Source organism: Neomonachus schauinslandi, chromosome 7, assembly GCF_002201575.2.
Source record: "Neomonachus schauinslandi chromosome 7, ASM220157v2, whole genome shotgun sequence".
NCBI classification, from domain to species: domain Eukaryota; kingdom Metazoa; phylum Chordata; class Mammalia; order Carnivora; family Phocidae; genus Neomonachus; species Neomonachus schauinslandi.
In genome coordinates, this window is record NC_058409.1 from 70,222,627 (window position 1) to 70,249,336 (window position 26,710).

The window sequence follows — 26,710 nt, forward strand, 5'->3', positions numbered from 1 at the left end:
ATCAAGGTGTTTTTTTTTACTTATATTTTTAAATCAGTAATTTTTTACACATACTTTAAGAAATATTAGTTGTTTCTTGTTAGCCTTCAAATGTCAAAACCTAAAAGTCTCGTTAATGTATACTTAATCTGCCAGAGTGTCAGAGAAACCATGACGTAGCAGAGACTATCTAAGGAATATTAAAATGCTCAGATTTAGTAAAGTGTTTCCCAACATGATGAATAAGAACATTTTCATTCCGAAGAATAGCCACTTTACTTCACTTGTGAGGGCATCGGGAATAATGTTTACTTGTGCAACTAATATAAACCTAAAAACATATTTTGACATCTAACAGGCATGCTTATGTCTAATTTCTTATTAACTAAATTATAAGGCAGGTTTGTTTCTGAGCTATTGCTTTCTTACTTGTCAAATGAAAGTAACACCAGGTATTATCTGTGTTATGATAGAATTCTTAGCCTATCACCTTATACGGCACTTAATAAATGTTGCTTCTTTTCTAATTCTTACCTTCTCTTTTTAGTTATAACAAATTATTTAAGCAAGATAGTAATTGCTCAAGTTGGTAATAATTCTAAATTAATAAAATAACCAACATCATGAGTTAGGGTTTTGCACTGCTAAGAAAAGTAGTTTTTTAAATTAAATGTTCTTAAGAAATATTCATCTAGTTGCAATTAGAATTAATGTTTCATAACTGTTCTTTCTGCCAACTTCTACAACTCATGATGATATGAAGTATTAACACTAAAAAATGCCATTGAGGTCTCTGCCTATTTTAATAAGGTGTCATTGTAGTTTTGCACTTATTCAGAAGTACCACTTGGCAAACAGATTACTGTTTTCTGTGTCCTAGTTAACAATACCAATATATGTACATGAATTTAAACAAATGTATATGAAATTTAAACCTTCAATGAGAACCTTTTTTTCTAATATTATTGCTTAAACTTTATTTTAGAAAATATAATAATTGCTTCAGATTGATCTTAGAGGTAGAGGAAATAGAAATATTAATTAATAAAATTCATAGGCTTTTCAAGTCCTGGCTTTTAGTTGTAAATGGCTCAGAGTTCCAGCAACTGAAGGCAAGGCTGAGTTATGCTATTCTTTCATGTACTTTGCTAGATTTCATATCTGTAATTCAATAGACTTGTGTAAAAAAAAAAAAAAAAGCCTATCAAGGCCTTTATTACAAATGTAAATAAAGGCTGGAATAAGATTTCTGAGCTGTTAAGATGCAGCTTTCCCCATATGTAATCTGTAGAAATATTTGGAATAGAAAAGATTTTAGAATGTTTACTGGCAGCTCCTTAGGAAGGGTCTTTTCAAAGTTAGAGTTTTCTAGCTTGTTATTAATTTCGCAATGCAGAAAAAAGTGGTCCATTTATATACACTTTCTGTCGTTTCCTTAATTCCAAGATGACCAGGAAAACATTCATCCTTGTATAAATCAAATGCGAAATCAGTGTTTTTATTGTTTCTTGAACACCTACTATGTTCCAGGTGGTATTGCTTAATGGGCTGACTACAATAAAAGTTTATAGTCTAGGAAGGTAAATTAGATTGAAATATTGTTACTTTTATTGCCCTCTTTGTAGGCTGTTGAAAAAAATTTCAGTTTTGTGTGTTTCTAAAGTTTACAGTAATAATTGGTTTTCTATTTTAGTTTTTAAATGTGAATATTACATAGATCTAATAGTTTAACCCTTCGATCATTATGATTTTAGCAATTATGTTTTAGAGAGAGTAGAATGTGGGGTGTGCTTTTGCAGTCTTCACGAACTAAGACGCATTCCCAGGTAAATACAAATGCATTAATACTAGGATACTTTATCTAAATGCCAGGAAACATTTGCCATTTTTGTCTATGCTGTTACAGAAAGTTAAATGAATACCATCACATGAAAACACTATTGCTGGAATGTGCAATCCATATGCCTTTACACACCTTTCAGTTAAGTTATGAACTTGATGAGAGCCTGTCACTGTTGCTCCTGAAGCAGTAGGAAGGGGTCATCTTTGAGTGACATGAGGCACTCTTTCCCTCAGGCATTTATCACGTAACTTCCAGGCCAGTCGCACCTCCTGCTGACGTGGAGCTCGCAAAGTTCTGAATGATAATTGTTTTTATAACAAATGTGGATTGAGTTAGAAAGGTCAGCAATGGCATTATTGGAATTAGGCTGTGCCTGGTGTTGTCAAAACTGCAGACATCAGTTCCATGGAAACATGGAATAGTTAACTCTTTCTTGTAAATCAAATTATGTTATCAAAAAATTCACCTTGTAAGTTGAAATGAATTGTGGTAGGAGGATATACTCTGACAATTATTTGCTCTGATACAGAATTAGAAATTATTGGACTAAATCAATGAGAAGGGGTTGTGGTATTGTTTTTGCTTGGTTCCAAAGCATATATCTTTCAAGGTTTGCAAATTTTATAAAAAGAAGACCTTTTCAGATGAAACAAAAGATAATTTTAACATCATTGATCACTAGATTTTTTTTAAAAGTTTTTTCCTCTTAAGTAAACACTAGTCTTCAAATAGTGCTTTCCAGTTTATGAAAGCCTCAAGCAACAAAGACATAAACATGAATTTATGTGAATTGTTAGAGGGTCAAGTAGATTTACTTGAAAAAGAGGCTTCTTAACATTTTCCAATCACAAATCCAAGTGACTCACTTTTAGGGGAGTCTGCTATTTGGGAGTACTTTGTGTTATAAGCAAAATGATAATTTATATTTTTAATATACTAATATTTCCCAATATCTTACATATTTGAACTCATTACTATAGGCCTTTTTATAACTGTAGATATGTAGTTTTTGTTATGAATACACTTAAACTATAGGTTTAAAAAAAACTATAACTCAGTAATAGAAGTGATTTTTTTTTATAATACTGTCTTTGTACTGTTGAATATGTATTTCTTTTTACAAACAAATATAGTGAACTTTTCTGGGTTTTTAAACTCCTTGCTGAATTAAGATCCAATAGTATTAAATCAGCAAAGTAACCAGCAGTTACCAGTTGTTATAAAAACAATACTTCTAATAAAACAAGTATATAATATTGTTTATATATGTAATTTATAATATGTAATAATGCCCTTAACATAGACCAAAAAATAAAAGTTCCGTATTCAAGCATTTACAATTAGCCATCTCCAATTAGAATTAAAACAAACATTTCCACCAATTGTTTTATTGCCCCCAAATAGTTTAGAATAGTAAACCCAGATTTGGTAAATATAATCTTCCTCTCAAAAGCATCTGAATTGGAGCAAATGAACATTTATGCATAATGGGTGTTAAATATTAATAGAGAATGGCTAACTACTCTTTGGAACATAGGATTTAGTTCTACTGAAGAAAGGAAGTTTTTTTAAAAATTTGCTTAGCAATTCCAGCAGATAAATTGCACTGAACAGAAAATATGGAATCCAGCTTTGAATTTACACCTATTATGCTATCATTTATCTTAATAGTAGATGAACTAAAATTTCCAATGATTCTCCATTTTTCTGTCCTCAAAATGACATAAATAGTCATGTTGAAAAAATCATTAATCTTAAAGTGGTGACAGATAAAAAGAACTTAGTTTGTTGTCAGTACTTCTCAACTTAAAGGTTAGGTCAGCAATGGTTTATGTCATGACACTGATAAATTTTTCTAATGACCAGAATGGTTTGATTTATAATAGTTTTTTGTTTTTGTTTTAACGAATATGTATCTTTGGTATCTGACTTCATCCCAAAGATGCATTTCTGTTTTGCATTGTTTCTTTTTTTTTTACTACATAGAGATGAAATTACAGAGCAATAAGTAATACTCAGTAAAATTAAAATACGCATTTTAAAGAGCTTTTCATGAAACCTTACAAGCAGAATTATAAAAGTGAGTTATAAAACTGGGCAAAGGGATGAGGGGGAGAGTGGTTAGGAGTCATTAGGTTTAAAAAATCAAGAAGGTAATTAACTGATTGAAAAGTTAATGAAGGTATAAAAATCAGACAAAAAGCATATAGGCAGATTTTCTACTCTCAGGAATAAATTAAACTATCTTTGAAAATTTTGAATAATGTTCAATAAACCAAAGGGTTGATACAATTGTTTTATGGGAGGTTCTTTTAGTTGAAACTCCATCAAAAAGAAGAATAAAAATACCTATTTTACTGGTATTATCAGAAATAGATTATTAGACTAGTCATATTCAGCCCTTTCCTAAAGGTTAGGCAAATCTAGTTTCCTTCCCCATGGCTTTAGTTCCCTTACTCTTCCTTTCAAACTACGTTTAAGTTCATACAAAGTCATGTTATCGGAGGAAATGGGCTTAAGGAGAGGTTGAGAGCCATTTATAAAAAGTGGTTAGGCTGGTTTTCTCAGAGCCATTTTTCTTGACTAATTTTAGTTCTTTTTTAAAAAGGATGTAATTAAAAGTTACTTCAAGTAAAATCACATAGGGGAATTATAAGCAAATACGTTGCTAATAGTGGTTGTGTTTATGATAGAGTTTCGAATATTTTCTTTGCTTCTCTAAGTTTCTCTGTAACATGATTTATATTTATAATGCCAGTAACTCATTTATTTTTTAAAGTAATGCTTCTAACATAAATGAAAATCTAGTCTTGAAAATTTTCTAAAGCTCTTATTTAAACTGGCATCTGCTGGATTTTTAAAATGTGCCATTTTTCGGAGCGCCTGGGTGGCTCAGTCGTTAAGCGTCTGCCTTAGGCTCAGGTCATGATCCCAGGGTCCTGTGATCGAGTCCCACATCAGGCTCCCTGCTCGGCGGGAAGCCCGCTTCTCCCTCTCCAGCTCCCGCTGCTTGTGTTCCTGCTCTTGCTGTCTCTCTGTCAAATAAATAAAATCTTTAAAAAAATAAATAAATAAATAAATAAAATAAAATGTGCCATTTTTCTTCGGGCAAAGATGTAATAATTAAACGTAGTATCTAATACGGATCTCAAAAAATATATACTTGCACTCTATGCCCCTCCTTTAAGAGTGAATCTGGCTCATCATTTTACTGGCAGGCTTCTTCAGTCTTCTTTTTAAGCCCCTTTCAAGTAGTGTGTCACCACGTTCTGGGGTCATTACTCTAGGAAGATTTTTAAATTGCCAAAGATGAAACTTCCTCATGTAATTACCGTGTGGAGTCATGAGAACAGAGCTTCACTATTGGCCTTTTCTGATTTTAGAAGTATTCATGGAACCTGAAGAATTACTTGTCTGATTTTTTTTTTTTTTTCAGATTCAACACCAAAAAGCAGGGAGAACACTCAGATTAAATGAAGGCTACATTTGTCTATTATTTGAAGGGAGGTTACTACTGTGTTACTGAGAATTTTTTTTCTTATATCATCACAGACCTGGAAAAAAATTCACTTTTTACTATTGATTGTATTATTTACAACACTAATGCAGATACAGGCAGCCAGCTCTTCACTGAGAGAATTCTGAGTGAAAGTGTCTTGCCACTGTTCTCCAGAGCATATTACTTTGCACCTCTTCTGTGAAGGCCAGGAAAATGGTTTCTTGTAAGGTACTCTTTTAAGTAGTACAATTCAAAATAGAATATTTTAACAATGATTTTATATAAACTCATTGGATACCAGTAATGTAATTACAGTGCACCGGGGAATATCACATTAATGTGTTTTGGTGGGGAGATTTCTCACCTGCTTGTCAGGGGTGTTGTCACAGTCATGGGAGATCATGGGTTATCAATTACTCTGCATTAACATCATAATGCCACAAGAATGGTATGTACCTGCTATCCCACCCCATAAGAGTTGGTGTGCCTGACTCTTGGTTATCAAGTGCCAGGTGTTTTGTGATGACCACCCCCCCCAAAAAAGGTTTTCTCTATTATAGCTGAAAATGCATTTTTTTTTATCCTACAGGGAAATTTTTAATGTTCGACTTCAAACAAATAAAACGGACCACCACAATGATCTATTTTAAAACTAGTTTTTAAAACATATGAAGTATTTGACTTTTCCCGGTGGGTTCCTCTGTGCTTCAAAGACCCTCCTGTAAGTTTGCTAGTTCTCTGTGTTAACAGAATCTGCTGTGTAAGAGTTCCAGATCAAAGGTAAGGGGTAAGAATACCATCATGTAAGATTGGGTCAGAACTTGGGTTAGTTACCTCCCGTGTTACACAACAAAGTCAACAAAAACACAAATGTTATCCCTCTGTATAATAGAAAATAGACACTTCAGTCTTGATGAAATTTTTTAAAGAGTTTATTAGTTCTTGACACCAATAAATTATTCTCCATGATTTCAGTATCAGGTTACAATTTGGGCTTATAATTGTCATGATCACTGCTGTACAAAGGAGGGATGTTTTGAGGGAGTGATGTCGAGTTGAGTTGTAAGGTTTCCAGTTCTCTGGATGGCTTTATTAGAAGATCTGTGAACTTGGGACAAGCAATGGTACTTCCTTCCTCTCAGCTCCCTTCTGTAGTCCCAGCTGCCTCTGTAATTACTGTTGACTGTTGTCCCAGGTGGGTCTCCTGTAATCAAGAGCCACCTATGAGTGGTTGGGGCCAGGTGTGCACCTTTCTCTCTGCAGTTAGCATTTTCCCTAAACTTGTTACTATTTGAATTCTAGCAAAATAAAATGTTGCCTCAAGTTGCCTCATGCCATCCTGAAGCTTGTCTTTGATAGGAAGTGGGACTGAGCCTGGCCTACCATCTTGTCATAGTAACAGCAATGAGCCAGGTCTTAGGATCCCGAATGCATTCCTCCTGAGAAGATGTGGTTTGCAGGTTCCTTCACTGACTCAGGTTGGTCGCTCCTTTTCTCTTGAAGGAACACTGAAAAATCTGCAGCAGGGGAGAATTATGTTGCATGTTTACTTTTGCTACAGACTGAGAAAACTTTGGCATAGCTACTTACCTATTTCTGTTCTTAATACAAATAAAGCTTTCAGCTAAATATAGTAATGCTATTAATTGCCTAGAGCAGAACAGCAGTGCCATTACTTTTTTTTTTAATGGAGTTTTATAATTGTTCAGTAACATGTGGAGACACAACCATCATGTAAATTAAAAAAAAAAAAAACCTGTCTACAAAAATATAGCTTGTGCATTTGAGGGACCATTTCTTTGTTATTAATTTAGAATATGAAGAAAGGAAGATCTCAATATAAAACTCATTTGAGACCATTTGTGTACTTGTTACACTTTTTTTGGTTCTTAGCACAAATCCCCCTGGGAGAGTGCATACACAATCATGACCTTCCAGCAAACCTTTCATGGTGGTGGTAGCTTCTGCAGCAGGTGACCACTTTGGACATTTAATGTTTTGGGGGTTTTTTGCATGGTATTCTTACATAACGAGATATTTTGTTTGGTGTTTCTTAAATCTCAAAGATTCAGCTTATAACAACTTCTACGATGTGACTGCCACTGTACAGATGTAGAAACTAAGGCATAAGACCTAACATTTTCACCCCAAAAAAGAAGGTTTTGTGTTTTTTCTTTCAGTGAGTTACACCAGTCATCCCGGGGAAGAGAAGTATAACTACAAGGAATGACACTATTGTAAGTATTCATTACATTTTTTATGTGGTTTTAATTCATACTTGACTGAACAATTAGAAAAGGCTAATTCTAGATACTCTAATCAAACAAATGAATTGGCATCTGTACACATATATCTACTCACACTTGACATTTAAAGCCCCAGAATTTAAGCATTCCTTTAATAATACCTGAAGCTTTTGCAAGAAGTATAACAGTGGATCTCTTTACTTGTATTTCTGGAACATCAATGGCCTAATACATTTTTTTTTTATTTGTTTTTAATGCTGAGTACAAAACTCAGAAATATTGAGGTACATTTAACAAGCATATGAACTGAAATTAAAGCCTCTGAATAAGACTGGTTAATACAAAATTGCACCACTTACAGCATTACAGACATTTGGATATTAAGATCAAAATGGGAGAAAAAGTTTCCCAGGGTCCCTGAATAAGAGAGATTACTACTGAATTTCTTTTGTCTTTTAAATATAGAATAAAATTCTTAAATAGTGCAGAGGATCATAGGGGAAGGGAGGGAAAACTGAATGGGAAGAAATCAGAGAGGAAGACAAACCATGAGAGACTACTCTTGACTCTGGGAAACAGGGTTGCAGAAGGGGAGGTGGGTGGGGCGGGGGGGGGATGGGGTCACCCGGTGATAGGCATTAAGGAGGGCACGTGATGTGATGAGCACTGGGTTATACGCAACTAATGAATCAATGAACACTACATCAGAAACTAATGATATACTATATATGCTGGCTAATTGAATTTAAATTAAAAAAGATTTTAAATTATAAATTCAATAAGTTTAATAAATTGGGCTACTCAAAAAAAATATATAGAATAAAATTCTATAAAAGATACGCTCAGAAACCTATCAATTAAATTTTGTTCTTATTATAGCTTCAGATTTGATTTTAATATACTGTCATTGGTTGGATCATTGCCTGTGACAGGGCAAGTCATATAATAGTAAGAGGTATTCAATAAATGTATCACAAAGCAAAGTCATTTTAAAAAATCTTTCAGTTTGGCTGGCTCATTCAGTGGAGCATGAGACTCTTGATCTCAGGGTTGAGTTCGAGCCCCACTTTGGGTATGGAGATCACTTAAAATCTTTTTTAAAAAAACCTTTCAATTCAGATTATCCTAGCCCATAGTATGGTTCAAATGTAATTTGGAATCCCTATAGCATCTGTCAGTTTGAATCTGTGAACAGTACCAAAATGAGCAAGTATTATGTTCTTTTTATAAATGAAAAAAATGTTTAAAATACGCATTTCTTAGGAATTACAGTTAATAGCAATATCATGTGACTGACCTTTAGGGAATTTACTACTAAAAGACACTGAAGAATATATTTAATAGTTGACACGATTACCGGATTTAGCAGTCTCACACCTATCTGGAGTGACATTTAATCTCTTAAAGATATCTTAAAATAATTACGTGGAAAATCTTTCAAAACTAAAACAGCTTTCAAAAGGCAAAACTGTACCCATGTGAGAAGGGGAAAGAAATAGTTAAAATTTTATTAGACACAGTTTCTTCTTTTCAGCCTGTGAATGTAGTACTTTTGTAAGCAATGAAGATGCCTCTGAATATCATTTCATGCCTCAAGATGATAGTTCGTACTCTTCTATCAACTTCATTTGCATGCTCACTCCTTCGAAGGTAGTGAGTTTCATACAATAGTCAAGGTTTCAGAGAAGCCTTTGTCCAAACCAAACCCAGTTTCTCTAAGTGTCATTTATAAGAATATGCAAACAGTCCTCCAGCACTCCTCTCTCAACCACAAAAAAAAAAAAAAAGGCAGAAAGGAGTACTGATTATACTTAAAAAAGATTTTTTTATTTAATGCAGTGAATGTATAGTCAACATTACCATTGAATTTAACATCTGAAAGTTGGTAGAATGAAACAAAAATTAGGCATCTGTTAATGGTTACTATGCCGCAGGTACATCTGAAGTTGTACAGTATCAGGCTTGTAGACATTTGAGTAGACACTGTCAGCACGGAACATAAATCTCACACAAGGTCTAATCAAAAGGTATTTCAAACAAATTATCCCATCAATAAACTTTCTGTGGGAACATCAGCTTCATGGAGTATTATGTCTAAGCAACAAACAGTGATGGTATGCGGGTAGGAGCATGTTATTATAAACACGGTGAGCTAAATAGAGCATATTGAGGTCAAAGCCTTTCTGTAGAAAGGGAATTTAATTGACATTCTCTTTCAAGCATAGTGTATAAACAGATCAAAATAGTTCTATCATAAGAAATAGTATTTAACAACATCGCTTTAAAATAAAAATACTTTAAAAATTAGCTTTGATGAGATTAAATTTATTTTTAAAGAATCTTCCTTTAGAGTGAAATATATATTTCTGGCTTCTGGCTTTTCTGTTTTTCCATCATAACCCACCCCCCCCTTCACCCTATCCCAGTCTATTAATAAACTAGTGCAAAACATTTTCTACAGCATTTCAGCCAAGCTTAATCCGCTACCCAGTCAGGGAAGTAAAACATTCTCACCAAATTATTTCTCTCTCCAGAGGTATACTCCCTTGATTTATCAGGGAGCTAGGTACAAAACTACCATAAGTCTTGGGAATGAAATTTTTAAGTACAGATTCTATGGTAAGTAGTGAAACATTTTTTTAAAGGCAAACTCCCCCCCTCCCCATAAGCAGTTTTTTGTTGTTTTTGTTTTTTGATTTTTTTTTGTTTTTTACAAAATAGGTTTCATGCATTCATATTATCAAGAACGATTGATTAGTTTTTCTATAAATGAATATAATGAAACACTGGCATATCACTTAGCACACTAGCATTCTTTACATTAAAATTCACACTAACAAAAATCATACTATGCATTAAAGCATTTCAGTAATCTATGAGAAAGCAGATACTTTTTGTGTGTGATAACACTTGAGTATTAAATATTTTTAGAGGCACAGAAACACCAAAAGCAACACGGATTTAGGTTGCTAGTATTTTTGACAACTGAACTGGGTTGCTAACTTGCTACAAATTAAAGTAGTGGTAGGTATAAAAATTCAGATAGGCAATCATTTATAAACCTGGCAGTATTTATGTGTAATCCTGTAGAGATTTTAAGGTTTTAGATGGAATGATAGAAGCTTTGGAAGTTTTCTTTGTAGAGTGTGAAAGATTATCTTGACAGAGTGAATGTACCTTCCACTCATTAGCTTAAAATAAGCCGAGTCATATCTCAGTAATTTGCACAGGAATGAAAGTGAGGATCTGAAGTCAGAATCTTAGTTAAATTGAAATGCATCTGTTCCATAATTCAGATTTTGGGATTCCCCCCTTCTCAAAACATAGAAAACAACTGTAATGGATTACTTTTCAGATAAAAAATAGTCACATTAAAAAAAAACTTTAAAAATCAAATTGACATTTACGTTTTATGTAGATTTAATCAGGGTACAGCTGAGCATTTAATGCAATATTCTGGTGCTTCCACTTGTAATTAGAGAAGTGTATATCTCCCAACGTTACCATGCTTCTATTTGTTGTTCCAGTGTGTTATGTTATTATCCACAGCCAACAAGGCTTTCACACAGCAACAGCTAAACCTTTAGCAAATTGAGTCTGTACAATGGAAGTATATTTTCAAAGACATATGCCTTTGTACACTATTTACAAATTCTCTCGATCATGATAAAAAGGCAAAATAAATAAAAAGCAGGAAGAAAGGAAATGCTGCTGAGGCTGAAGGCTTTTTCTTTTATCTTCCCAAACAGATGCTGGTCTCCTCAGTGCTGGGAGCTGGCTAGCCAAGATTGTTTTTCTTCCTTTTACATGGGCTATGAGAAGTATCTGGTTTCAGTTCTTGGTATTGCACCTGTTTAAACAGAGTTCAGAGAAAGACTGGTCAGGTGGTCACTTTCTGGCAAAGGAAGGAAAAGCAAAGGAATGAGAGACTGCTTAGAGACAGGGGTGGGAAGAGTGTTCACCCTGGAAGGTCTGTGAGATCTGCAGCTGGGATGCAGAAAACAGTAGAATGATAGAGCAAGAATCATAAGGGAAATCCTGCCAGAAATTACATGGGAGCACTGTTGTGAACTTTGGTAACAGGCTGCCTCTTCACTGTAACACTACATTAAAAGCAAAACCATCTTTATCTTAATTTTGAAAGGCTGGATAACGGTTCTTTGCAATTTACTGTTTGTTTGTTTAATTTAGGCTTAATCTCCCTCCAGCCTACTCTCAATGTGGGATACCAAATGGAAAACTCAACTGAAACAAAGAAAGGTATTGCTGCAACATAGTGTCAAGATTTTGATAAAAACATTTCTCGGGCGCCTGGGTGGCTCAGTTGGTTAAGCGACTGCCTTCGGCTCAGGTCATGATCCTGGAGTCCTGGGATCGAGTCCCGCATCGGGCTCCCTGCGCAGCGGGGAGTCTGCTTCTCCCTCTGACCCTCCCCCCTCTCATGCTCTCTCTCTATATCTCATTCTCTCTCTCAGATAAATAAAATCTTAAAAAAAAAAAAAAAACATTTCTCATTTATTCTGAAAATAATTGATGATTAAGGGGCATGAGTTAACCTCAAAGAATTTTAAAGGATTGAGATGTGCCCCAGTCTTGAAAAGGCAGGTACTCTCCACCCCTTCCCCTCACTGGTCTCCAAAATATGCATTTTTAAAACTCAATTCCTGTAAATTATGCAAAGAAGTGTTTTTCAAATGTTCACTGGCACATCTTGCTTTCAGCATCTATATTCCTGTTTCCTCCCTTCAGGTAATGGTGACTTCCCTTCACAAACCAGGTGAACCTTCCTTGGAGGAAAATTGCCCCTATGAGCCCTGGTAGGTTCTTGATGCAACCCTCTCTTGTTCTCCATTCCCCATGCTTTATAAAAGTTCTTCTTGGGTAACACCCCAAGTGGGCTAAATTCCTGAAAGGGAAAATCTGCTATAGGCCTTTTAACTTTAAGTGGTTCTTCTAAAACCTTTGAAATTAAAAGGATGAAAAGTGAAAACCCAATGCCATCATACGGTAAAGAGCAGTAATAGTGAAACCTACATACCACTTGTACATCTGAAGGGACTCTGGAAAGGAAGTCAAGTAGTTCATTGTTATCAATTGCATATGGACTCCGAAGCTTTTTTGTAAATTTATTGATGCCTGAAAAAGTCATAGATAAAACATTATTGAAATCTCCAGTTAGGAATTAGAAAAATCACATATATTTCCATATGTTACAGTGATTTGAAGATCTAGACTAAGCTGCTCTTCAGTCTCCACTGAATGAACCAGTACACCCTGTTTTCTCCCTCCCACCCTCCCTCTCCCCCATTCCTGTTTCTTTCTCTCCTTTCCTTTGTTCCCTTCCTCTCTCCATCCCAAATCAAGGCAGCTCTGGTTTTTCTTTTTACTTTAGTGGCTTCCTCCCAGCAGGAAAGGTTTTTTATTTGGGAAACAAAAGGCACCTGGCAAGGATGTACAATGCTGTATCTTGCTTTGCCACTCAGTGTCATATTACTTAGAAGCCTTGCTTTAGTATTTCATCTATAGTAAAACTTTTCAAGGCAAAAAGTCTGATTTACTGGTTTTCCCTTTTTCAAAAGATAAACCTTACTGTTTTTGGGAGTGGAGAGGTGTTAATGTTATGCAAACTAAATGTTTAGAAGACAGCTATCCTTATTTTTTTTTTTTCCTTTTAAATGACCTGAAATGTGAAAGTTTTACCACCAGCTTTTTAAAAAAAAATAAACAGCTTTAAAGATGGTGATGCAAGAGGATCCTGAACTTTCCTCCCACATATGGGGTGCTGAGCTAAGGCCCATTATGAAGCAGGTAGGAGAGGCTGGGACAAAACCTTACCCTCAGTGTGGCAACCCATGGTCAGGAGGGAACTCAAAAGCTGTAGCTTCTCCTTAAGGAGTGAAGGGTTTGAGCCCCACCCACATCAGGCACCCCCAGCTTTTAACATGTGCACCTATGAGACGACTCTCCAAAATATCTACCTTTGAAAACCAATGGAGCTCACGTCCACGGGACCCACAAGGCTACAGTGATCTGAGAAATGGTTCTTAAAGGACTTGAATGCTTGGAGTCACCCCAGAGCCCAACATGGAAGCAGTTAATTGAGGGGTACCTGGACTTTGGGAGACCCTCATTTGCTTGTCTTGGAGCATCAGCCCGAGGGGTGGGCATCTGGTTAGACAAACATTCAAGGGTCTGCTGGGGTGCCTTCGAGCCAGAGACTGGGGGTGCCATCTTTGCACTTTCCTTCTGCCTTGCTCCAGCTGGTGGATGCTTATCTCCACACTCTCCCTTTGCCACACTCCACAAAGGGTATCTCCCCGAGGGAAGCTTTTACATGTGTATGGTGCCCCAGTTTTATGTCTGGTTTTACATCTAAGAGGTGGCTCGATAGGGCAATGTAGGAAGATCTTGAACTCACCCCTTCCCATGATCACACCAAATCTACAGCTACATATGGAACACTTAGTTCCCTCTGAGAAAGACCTGAAAACTAGCTGAGTGACTTCTTCACATCAGGGAAACAAGAGAAAGGCCAAGGGAAGTGGGTAGGAGAGGCTGAGACAAAAATCTCATTATAAATCCTACCCCAGCAAGGCAACCCACAATTACAACGTAACTCACAAACATGGAGCTTCTCTCCGAAGAGCAGCGGGTTATACCCTGTATCAGGCACCCCAGCTTTTAAGTCCTACAACTGAGAGATGAGCCCCCAACACATCTGGCCTTGAAAATCATGACATAAAGATCTGTTGTGAACTGAGAAATGGCTCAATGGGCTCGTGTACATACTCACTTGCCCCAGGGTGCAGCATAGAAGCAACCATTAGAAAGGCATCCAGACTTTAGCAAATGAATCTCTTTCATATAACCTTAAAGCTTCAGCTGGTGGGGCTGGGGCCTGCTGGGATACTCTGCACTATCTGCTTTGTAAAGCCAGTGGGTGCCATTTTTACCCTCCAACTGGCAAGCACCAGCTTCATGCTCTCCCTCTGCCATGCTTCAGAGCACCAACATTTCCTGGAGTGGAGCTTTTACACACATCTGGTGCCTTGGTTTTTGTGGCTGCTGGCAAGGGGACACCCCTTGATTGCTGGGCTCAGTAGTCCAGGGTGGCTTCCATTCCTGAGTTGCATGGGACTCTAACACTCAGACTGTTCTTGGCAGACTACCATCCCCAGGACACTGTACAGACAGTAGACTGTAAGACACCCCCAGTCTTTCTGAGAAACAAGCCTATTTGCTTATAGAAGAGCTGGTCAACCCTCTGGTCTGGCACACTTACAAGAGTTTATAGAGTTCTCAGGGAACAGTCCACTAGATGCAGTCTTTGCACTCTCTGCCACACTATAGCTTATAAATATCTCCCAGTAAGGAGCTTCTATCCTTGTTTGACACCCCTGACTTTTGTAGCTGCTGCTGAGGAACACCTGTGTATCATCTGGCTCTGGTGGCAAATGTGATTATGCTTACAGGTCCCACAGGACTGTAACCAAAAAAAAAAAAAAAAAAATTTTTTAAACATCAACGACCCTGAGGACATAGCTAGAGGTAACAGACTCAGATGCTCAGTCTTTGTCACAGACCCCTAAGCTTATCATCCTAGTTACTGCCTAAGGGGCAGGCTTCTAATTAAACACACATGTAAGGGCTGACTGTAAACTTCTCCAGAAACCTTGGAGAGTAGGCTCTGTGCCATGCTCCAGAGGCAGCAGTCTCTCTCAGAGGGGAGGTTTTACATATAACTCGTGCCCTGGTTTTTACAGCTGCCACTGAGGGAATACTCCCTTGATCTCCTAGCTCTGGTGGACATGAGGCTTGTATTTCTGGGCCCCACAGGACTGTAACAGTTAAAGAGAGAGTTTTTGGCAGGCTACCACCCCCAGGGCCCTGCACAGACATCAGGCTAAAACACATCCACAGTCTATCTGTGAAAGAGACCTATTGCATTGTCCTGGAGCTTCAGGCCTGCATGGCAGGCTTCAAGTTTGGCATACATCTAGAGACTTAGGAAAGTGCTCTGAGGAAATGTATGCTGCCGGATGCCATCTTTGTGCTGTCGCTGCAGCACGCTGGCATCTCCTTGAAAGGAACTTACATGCTCATGTGGAGCCCCCAAAATATAACTACAATAATTAGTTAAGGAATACACAAGATTAAAAGATGTTAAATGTAACATCAAAAGCAGAACATGTGGGTGAAGAGTTAAAATGTAGAGCTTTAGAATGCATCCAACCTTACATTGTTACCAACTTAAAACGGACTGTTATAAGTTGTAATATGTAAGCCTCATGGTAACTGCAAGGCAAAAACCTATACTAGACACACAAAAGATAATAAAGCAATCAGAGCATACCAGCAAGGAAAGTCATCAAATCACAAAGGAAGAGAGCAAAAGAAGAAAGAACACAGAGGAACTACAAAACAGAAAACATTAACAAAATGCCAGTAGGTACATACCGATCGATAATTAGTTAACTGTAAATAAGATAAATTCTCCAGCAAAAAAGTATCAAATGGTTGAATGGATAAAAAAACAAGACCCATCTATATATATGCTGCCTCTAGAAGAGACACATTTCAGATGCAAAGACACACAGACTGAAAGTGAAGGAATGGAAAAACATACTCCATACAAATGAAAACCAAAAGAAAGCTGGAGCAGCTATGCTTACGTTGGACAAAAACATACTTTAAGACAAAAACTGTAATAAGAAACTAAGAAGGGTGTTACGTAATGATAAAGGGGCCAACCCAGCAAGAGGATACAGCGTTTTAAAATATTTATACAGCCAACATAGGAGCACCTGAACTTATAAAGCAAATATTAACAGACATATAGGGAGAAATAGCAGTATAATACTAGAGTACTTTAATACCTCACATCACCACCTAGATCATCCAGGCAGAAAACCAATAAGGAAACATCAGCCTTAAATGACATGTTAGACCATATGGACCTAACAGACATCGACAGAACATTCCATCCAAAAGCAGGAGAATATACATTCTTCCCAAGTGCACATGGAACATTCTCCCAGGACAGCTCATATGTTAAGCCACAAAACAGGTCTTAATAAAGAAGACTGAAATCATAGCATGCATCTTTTTCAACCACAATGGAAGGAATCTAGAAATCAATTACAAGAAGAAAACTGGAAAATTCACTAGTATGGGGAGATTAAATAGCATGCTACTAAACCAATGCATCAATGAAGAAATAAAAGAATACCTTGAGAAAAATGAAAACAGAAATACAACATACCAAAATGTATGGGGTACAACCCAAGCAGTTCTCTGAGGTAAGTTTATAACAATAAATGCCTACCTCAATAAAAAAAGTTATAGAAGAAAGGGAATAATAAAGTTTCGAGCTGATTCTTTGAAAAGATGAGTAAAATGGCAAACCTTTAGCTAGACTTGCCAAGAAAAAAAGATCCAAATAAGATCAGAACTGAAAGAGAATATGTTAAACCTGAAACCACAGAAGTATAAAGGATCCTGAGAGTAGTATGAACAATTACACACCAACAAATGGAAACCTAAGAAATGGGTAAGTTACTAGGTACATACAGTCTTCTAAGACTGAATCACGAAGAAATAGAAAATTTCTATTCAGACTGATTACTAGGAAGGCAGCTGAATCAGTAATCAAAAACCTCCCAACAAACAGGACCAGAGAGCTTCACTGGTGAATTCTACCAAACACTCAAAGAATAGCAATTTTTCTTACTCTTCCAAAAACTAGAAGAGGAGGGAACACTTCCAAACTCATTTTATGTGCATTTCTCTGTTTCCAAAACTAGACAAGGACACCACACACACAAAAAGGAAATATAGGCCAATATCTCTGATGAACAGAGATGAAAAATCCTCAACAAAATATTAGTAAACTGCGTTGAACAATTAAAAATCTCATTCACCACAATTTGGATTTATTCCAGGGATGCAAGGTTGGTACAACATCTGCAAATCAGTGTGATAAACCATGTTAAGAAAATGAAGGATAAAAATCAGATGATCATCTCAATAGATGCAGAAAAGCATCTGACAAAATTCAACATCCATTGATGATAAAAACTCTCCACAAAGTAGATGGAGAGGGAACGTAACTCAATATAATAAAGGCCATATATGACAACCCATAGCTAACATCATACTCAATGGTGAAAAGCTAAAAGCTTTTAACATAAGTTCAGGAACAAGACAAGAATGTTCACTCTCACCATTTTTATTCAACAGAGTACTGGAAGTCCTAGCCAGAGCAATCAGGCAAGAAAAAGAAATAAAAACACCCAAATTGGAAAGAAAAAATGCAATATGTGCAAATGACATCATGTTATATATAGAAAACTCTAAAGATTCCACCAAAAAAAATTAAAAAGGAACTAATAAGTGAATTCAATGAAGCTGCAGGATTTGGGGGAAAAGGTAATGGAGAGGCTAGGAGAGGGTACGACCTATGGTTGACCTGGTTGCTGAACTCTGGCAGCTTCTCACCCTTTGGTTTTTGAAATGTACATTCTGCCCACTGTACCCACAGTGGGAACTGCTCCAAGGATGTAGCCTTGAAAGAGTAAGATGTTATTAAGACCATCTGAACAGTATATGGGACTGAGCCCAGTTAATTCCTCCATGTAAACTTTTAAGATTCTGGTGGGCAGGGGTGGAGATTTACTTGCCTATAGCCACCCAAGACAAGCCTTGTAAGTGAGTTCCCCTATATATTAAATCTACCACCTACCAGTCTGAAATGGTCTCCCTCTTTCTTCAGTCTATGCACTTTGTGTATGGGGGCCAGTTTGCAAACCAAGGATACAAAATCAATAACAAATTGTTTGGTTTCTATACACTAATAATGAATGATCAGAAAGAAATTAAGAACAATCCCATTCACAATCACATCAAAAAGAATAAAATACCTACAAATAAATTTAATAAAGGAAGTGAAAGACCTGTACACTGAAAACTGTTAAGACATTAATGAAAGAAATTGAAGACAACACACATAAATGGAAAAATAGTCCATATTCATGGATAGGAAGAATAGTGTTAAAATGTTCATATTACCCAAAAGTAATCTATAGATTCAATAAAATCCTTATCAAAATTTCAATGGCATTTTTCACAGAAGTAGAACAAACCAACCTAAAATTTGTATGGAACCACAAAAGACCCCAAATAGGCAAAGCAATCTTAAGAAAGAACTACAAAGCTGGAGGCATCACACTCCCTGATATCACAGTATGATATTGGCATAAAAACAGACATGTGGATCAATGGAACAGAATAGAAAGTGTGGAAGTAAACCCACACGTATATAATCAATAAGTTTATGACAAAGTAAGAATATACAATGGAGGAAGGACAGTCTCATAAATGGTAGACTAGATAACCACATGTAAAAGAATGAAAGTGGACTACTATCTTATATACAAAAATTAATTCAAAATGGATTAGAGATTTGAATATAAGACCAGAAGCCATAAAACTCCAAGAGGAAAATAAAGGCAGTAAGCTCCTTGACATCGGTCTTGGCAATGTTTCAGATTTGACCCCAAAAAGCAAAACAATTAAAGTAAAAATAAACAAGACTACATCATACTAAAAAGCTTCTGCACAGCAAAGGAAACCATCAATAAAATGAAAAACCAACCTACTGAATGGGAGAAGATATTTGCAAATCTTATCTCTGCTATGGGACTAATATCCAAAATATTTAAAGAACTAATACAACTCAATAGCAAAAACAAAAACACAATCCACTTAAAAAATAGGCAGAGGATCTGAACAGACATTTCTCCAAAAAAGACCTACAGATGACCAACTAGGATATGAAAAGATGCTCAACATCACTAATTATCAGGGAACTGCAAATCAAAAACACCTTGAGATATCACCTCACACCTGTTAGAATGGCTATTATCAAAAAGACAAGGAATAACAAGTGTTGGCAGGCATGTGGAGAAATGGAAACCCTCATTCACTGTTGGTGGAAATGTAAGCTGGTGCACTATGAAAAACAGAATGGGTAGTCCTGACAAAAAGAAAAATGGGACTGCCCTATGTTCCTGCAATTCCACTTATGGATATTTATCCAAAGAAAACAAAAACATGAACTCAAAATATAAATAACACCCACCTGGCACATGCTCATTGCAGCACTGTTTATAATAGCCAAGACACGGAAACAACCTCAGCGTCCACTGACACATGAGTGGATAAAGGAAATAGGATGTATATATACACAGTAGACTATTAACCATAAAAATCAAGGAAATCTTGCCATTTGCAACAACACAGGTGGGCCTTGAGAGCATTATGCTAAGTGAAATGAGTCTAAGACAAACACCCTATAAGACCTTACCTGTGTGTGGCATTAAAAAAAATAATAATAATAAGCCAAGCTCATAGATCCAGATTGGTAGTTACCAGAGGCTGGAGGTGGGAGGATGGGTGAAATGGGTGAAGGGCTACACATTTTCAGTTACAAAATAAGTGATGGGGATATAATGTACAGCATGATGACTATAGTTAATAATACTGCATTGCATATCTGAAAGTTGCTAAAAGAGTAGATCTTAAGAGTTCTCACCATGGCGGGGGAAGGGGGGGAATGTTTCTGTTTCTACATCTCTGGCATTGAGATTTTCAGGAAGCAATTTTCCTTTCAAATTACACAAAATTTAAATTTAATGCTTGCAAAAGATGCTGTGATTGACTTACTTGGATCACTTTTGGAATAGAACAGCCAAGAACCATTACAGATGAGCCATATCTACCCATACGAAATTTTTCAACAGTTAATCCTCTATACTACCTGAAGAGCAAACGTGGTTGAGGAGTAAACTTAGGTGAAGTTGGAGCTATTGTAGAAACAAAAACTTCAATGAGATAGAACTGTCAAAACAATGTATAAAACTACAAGTACCTATTCTATATATTCTGTGATATAAGGTAGGATTTCAATGGGATAAGTCTACTCTTTGAAATTTATATTGCACTTAATAAATGACCAAGCATATTCACATATACAAAATAAATTAACAGCTTTATATGAAATCAACAAACTCGTAAAAACTGGGCCATAACTTAGAGCATCTTGGCTCTTCTTCAGGAAGTTCGGCAGAATAAACTTATTTTGCATTCTTGATTTTGGTCCGTCTCCCCATGTGAGACCCATGTCTTAAATTTCCAGTTAATATTTCAGCAATCACCTAGCACTACAGAAATACTGTTCTCCTTTTATTTCATATGATGAAACAAGAGGCCCAAACACATTCTCTAAGAATTACGTTTAAGACAGAGCCAGTGAGGCCGCCCCAGGTTACTGAGCCAGATGTCCGCCATGGGCTCCAGTTTCTGAGAGCGCGGGGAAACAAAACCAGAGGTTCACCACCTATCACAACCGAGATGGCAGATCTGACCCCAGGAAGGTTAGAGATAATAAACTGCCACACCGCATGCCCTACCCTAATTCCTTCAAGAAAACAGCATCTGTTTTATATATCAACGGAAGGAAGGAAAGATGAGGGCTTGAACAGAGGGAAGAAAGGCCTCTCTCCCTGTGTAGTGCAAGTACTATCTTACTTGAAACTGGTTTAAAGTTTAACAAGGGAAAAAATCATCATCATTCCCCCCATCCTCTCCTCCCTACCCAAGCTGTAAAGGTAAGCAGAGTGACAATAAAGGGTAAGAGGGCTTAACTCAGGATATGACAAGACAGACCAAAAAGAATAGGGAGATAGGAATCTTAAAACTGGAGGGTGTGGGGACCTCAGACCCCTCTGTCACTTATTCCAGCATTTCTTTAAAAAGAAAATAAAACATTCCTTTTGATCTTTTTGCTTTTAGTGTAAACATGTGTTTTCTGGAATCCATACCCATTTTGATTCTTTGCATTTTGTATATGTTTAGCAATCTTAGGTGTCTGCCGGCTCGGGGGGGGCAAGTAGAGAATCCTACTTCTCCCCAGTCTTGTTTATATATATCATTAATGTAGTTTTATATGTGAGTGCATTGTAGAGACTGACCGTTTTTTTTCAGAGCACGAATTCTCTCAGCTAAGGAATAGAAACCCTAAAACAATGAAGAATGCTGAAACTATCATCTAAGTGGAGTCTAGGGCCGTAGGAACTCTTGGCATGGAGCATAACGGCATCAAAAACAAGGGCTGGAAAATACCACCCTTAAAGTGGGTTTTTGCAGAAGCACTTTTGTTTAGTACACATGAAGCCGGTTTCTTACTCGTAAGCAGCCTGTCAGGGCCAAGGAGCCCTTTCCTGCATCCCAAAGGTGACCTCTTAAATAGGCGGCCATAGATAGCCCTGTGTTTACAGACGTTTCCACAAGATAAAGTACCACAGCACAAAAAAGCATATTGTCCTAAATGCACCATATGGATCGAAATGCCTCTGTTTACGTATAAGTGGTGAAAATAAATCAGAATGATATCTGGACAAAGCTACACTTTGATATATGAAGAATCTGCACAACTACATGTTTACAGGATGATGGAGCCTATGGTGCCAGATAAGAAAAATGTATTTTGTAGGTAGACCTAAATCTTTATACTGTTGTGATTTTTAACTGACCTGTCTCTTTTCATCATGGAGTAGCTTCATGATCATAAATACAAGGAGCTTCTGACAGTATAACTCATTGCTTAGAAATAGTTTGTTCCTAGTATCTAAGACAGTTTAAAAAAAAAAAAAAAAAACTTTACTTACCCCAGACAAGGACAATGTATCTCAGTGGAATGAAGTACAGGATGACTGTGAACACACAGAGGGCTACAATGGCCAGCCAGCTTAAGAATGGGACAGTCCAGTTGAAAGTACTGAATGAGAAATTAACACATCAGCAATCTGAGCACTTCATACTTTTTTCAAACAAAGGTTCAAATAAATGTGATTCTGACTCAGCCTCTGGACTAGGGATCTGGTAAGACTGCATTTCTCTCTGGAACAGAAGGCGATTGTAGTGAGCCTATCAGAGGACACAGGTTGGTCACAATGTGCTCAGTTTCATGAAAGTAGGGCCCACGCAAACAAGTCTTGCCATCAACCCTTACAGATGGTCCCGAGTATCTTCAGGGTCTGAAGTTGCACTAGTTGGGGGACTCCTTATGTGGTTAAAAAAAATTTTTTTTTAATGTGTTTTTCTACCTCTAAAACTAGTAGCCAATCTTGTTTTCTCCCAATTTTCATAGAGGAGAATGCCCCTGGGCCTACCATTCTTTCTTCTGTCAACTCACACTGGATTCCAGACACTGGAAATAAAATGTCAGCAACTGTCTGTAGACTTAACTCTTACACTGTTGTATAAATCCTCCCTAGGTTAGAGTTGCTTTGAGGGATACTCCCTTTTCACTTCAGTTATGTTTCCAATGGATCTAGAAGTCAGGAAGGGGGAACAGAGTAGTCAGCCTTGTAAAAATTCACCTGCCATCATTGCCCTTCCCAGAAATACAGAGATAATTAGGAAAGAAAGTCAGTATTGACTACTGTTCTCCCTGTGTTATTTCTGGCAAAGGAGAACACATGGTAAATGTGCTGGAAAGACTGTGAAAATGGAGCGTAAGCTGGCAAAGTGGGTTATAGAGGGGCCTGGCCGATGGGACTGCAGTGTCCCCACACTGCTGTTGATGCATAGTGTCGGGGGTCGGGGAAGGCTGCAAGACTGCGCATTGGCAGTGAGGTAACATCAGAACAAAGAACAAAAACAGGATCAATGAACAGAAGTGGGGGAAGTTGCAAAAAAGACAGGACTAAGAAGATGGGAAGGAATGTAGTGGGGCAAAAAGAAAAAAAAAAAGAGAAGGTAAAAAAAAAAAGGATGTAGAAAATCAGGGAAATGGAACATGGAAAGATTGTAATAATTTAGGAAAGATTGTAATATCTCTCATTGCAAAATAGTAAGACCGAACTGTTGCATGGAGTCTTCAGTGTTGGGTATGTAACTATGTCACCGTTTACAGGCATCCAGTTGCCTCAACAACCAGCCTCTAAGGAGGACCTAACACATACTGTTGAGTGACACTTGAGTGCAGTTTAATGAAAAGAGCAAAGAAAGTATCCGATCTGCATTCAAAGCCTAGATTCTGCCGTAGGACTTTGGGGGAATCAACCTTTCTATACCTCAACTTCCCCGTTTAAAAATGAGGACAACTTGTATCAAGGTGGACTGGTAGTGATGGTAACATGTGAATCAAAGTGACATTTTTAGAGCTAGTCCACTCTCGGGGAGCCTACCACAGTGACAAGGGCCCCCAAAACACCTCCCAAAAATATGAAATTATACGTGACATGGAGAAATGTGGATTTTTTAATTTTCTCTCATTTCCTGGTTATGTATGTTATGTGCACCTGGGGTGGGGTTTGTCCAGGGCCGTTTTTGATCCAGTAAAGGAGGATTAAAAGATTTTCTTCCTATCTTTCCCTTCAGCATAACACCTAGGAGTGAATCCTTAGCTCTGTGGGCATACAGCTTGCCTTTTGTGTCTGCTTAAGGTCCAGTGTTTTCTAAAACTGTTTTTCCTAGTAAAAGAGCCAAAATTAGATCAGTCTCGTTGTCTTGTTTTCAGTAACTCTTGGGAACTAGCTTTTCTCTTTGTCTTTTTCCTCCCATGGCCAGAGTGAGCGCCCTGTTTAACTGTCACCTGGGGAAGGATCATGCCTTTCTCCCTTCACTGACACTTGTGAAGAGAACAGAAGGCTGAGGGTCTGTCTGCTTGCTTTCCTGGGGCTTCGCTCAGAGCCATCCATCAACACTCTTCAGTGTGCAAGGGCACTGGCTCCTCAGTCAGAAAACCCTTTTTTTGGGCAGCCTCCCTGAAGGGCTCCCTGTGTTCTTTCTCCTCTTGGAAGGATAAATGGCAAGGAATCCTTATCAGTGTAGCTAATGTCAGGAAAAAAAAAAGACTGCCCTTTTCTATTTCCACAGTGCATCAGGAAAACTAAATCTAGACTATGATCTTCCCCCAAAAAAGATGCAATTCAAGAAAGTTCTGGAATGATTACTTAGTAACAAGATGTAATTATAGAGGCTTTTCACTTTGTACTTAATGACTGCTTCTGAATCTGCTTTCTGGATAGATGCATTTTATCTCATGCAACCCCAGGGGACTTTCTGTATTTTAATATTCAGAAAAATTGTGCAGAAAAGATGGCTCCTGTAAGAATCACTGGAACCTATGCATATTTCTGTACTTCATCCTATACCTATGCCTCTGTCTCTTAACTGTGAAAAGTTCTACAAAACTCAGTTTTTCCCAAGGCTGGTCCACAGCCAGGATCTGGCCATATTCTTCAACTGGCTATGATGTTTTCTGGCCAAGCACCTGAGGTCCCCTACCACCCAGAGTTACAAAGAAGCTTCTTCCTCTCAGGCATAAATTTGCCCCACCTCAGAGCTGACCCAGCGTCTTAATGGTGTAAATGAGATACTTCTATCAGGTATCAACACACAGTGTACCTCAGAGAAAGGACACACTCAAAAGGGAAATGCCCTGTTCAGGACTAAACACTTGGCTCTAGTGGAACAAAGGAACATTCTTAGAAATGGAAATAATGTGGAGAGGAAGAAGAAAAAAGATGTAGGAATCAGTCTTCAGAAGTCTGAGACTGAAGGCTGCTATACATTTGGAGTGAGAGGGAGGCTGTTCTATCTAATATGATATAAAAAAAAAAAATGGAAACTCAGCATGTATGCATATGTGGAAATGCATTAAAAAATTATACAAAGTAAAATGCATTATTCCCTGAAACATGAAAAGCAGTAGGTAAATGTCTCACACCTTTACTTTAAATAATTTACTGCTTTCAAATGTGTATGCCCAAGGATTCAAATCTGTGGAACACTTTTGGTGAATAATAAGATAAATAATAAACAATGAATTGATACATGACACTAGGAAGGTGTAGGCTTATCCGGATATACAGCACCCCTTCTTGAATAGATGACTTAGCAATCATTATGTAGCAAATTTTCACACACTTTAGTAGTATGGGGCTTCAGTATATTTTTAACTGATCATCAATACTTGTGAATCCACCTTATTGAATTACAGTTGTTTTTAAAAGTTCATTAGTAAATAAAATTATTTCAAGTAAAATACAAATAATGTAAGACTATAATAATATTCTTATATTAAGAATACTCTAGAGGGGAGGGTGATGGGTATTAAAAAGGGCACGTACTGCATGGAGCACTGGGTGTTATATGCAAAGAATGAATCATGGAACACTACTTCAAAAACTAATGATGTATGGTGATTAACATTACATAATAAAAAAAAAAGAATATTCTTAAGAATATTCTTGTATTCTTAATTTATATTAGCTTTCAACGAAGCTATATTTTAAATTAGGAAAGGGGATTCCTTTTTTTAAATTATTAAAAGTGCATTAGTTTAGTTCATCTGTAACTATGACCTCAACTATTTAAATACATAAATTTGAAAATATTTTTGCAGGTTGCTACATAAAATATGATTTTTAAAAAAATTTTAGAGTTCCTCAATGACAGTATAAGTCAACCAATAATAAAATGAAGATGTGTCTTGATTACCTGAAATTCTCATCTAGCTTGGTTTATTTTTTTCCTATCACGATTTCATATTCCATTTAAGAACAAAGTCTTTCACTTGAAAATGTGCTAAAATTTAGGACGGTGTTATTTCTTCAAAGCTACAAGTAGGACTTCTTTCCAACCAATATGTTCTAAATTTCAGGAAGGAAATTGACAGAACTTTCACAAAACCAAAGACTGGCAGAAACAAAGTAAATAATGAAGAAACTGAGCAATAGATCACCCAGAAGGAGTCTCCCCTGCCAAAAAGAATGTGGCATTTCACCCTCTGAAAAACAAATGGACACTCTGTCCCACAGAAGGCCAGGGCTCACATGTCAGTATCACTCACTCACTTCTTTATCCTTTCGCCAAAGGAAGCCACTTCATCTAGGATGTTCTGGACACTGATACAAACCTCCTGGATGGCATAGATTTTATTTATAAATCCCTTTTTTTCACTGTCCTAAAATACAATTAAGAAAAAAGAGAGATTCTGTGTGAGTAAAGGTATTCTTCAGTGCTTGAATTCTTTGAATTGTCCCTCTCACATTTTTAAACGTAAATAAACTTCAT

The 26,710-nt window shown here is 37.0% G+C and overlaps 1 protein-coding gene across 1 annotated transcript in view; it reads right to left on the minus strand.

Moving 5' to 3' along the window:
- Positions 1-11,257: 11,257 nt before the first annotated feature.
- The window catches only part of MCTP1 (multiple C2 and transmembrane domain containing 1), a 512,403-nt gene continuing 496,950 nt past the window's right edge, over positions 11,258-26,710 (minus strand). Inside the window, exons 17-20 of the mRNA XM_044916766.1 lie at positions 26,491-26,600; positions 22,294-22,403; positions 12,606-12,703; positions 11,258-11,417 (exon numbers count right to left, since the gene is read on the minus strand). Coding sequence (XP_044772701.1) covers positions 11,346-11,417; positions 12,606-12,703; positions 22,294-22,403; positions 26,491-26,600 — 390 coding nt within the window. The 3' untranslated portion in view covers positions 11,258-11,345. The remainder of the gene's footprint in view (positions 11,418-12,605; positions 12,704-22,293; positions 22,404-26,490; positions 26,601-26,710) is intronic.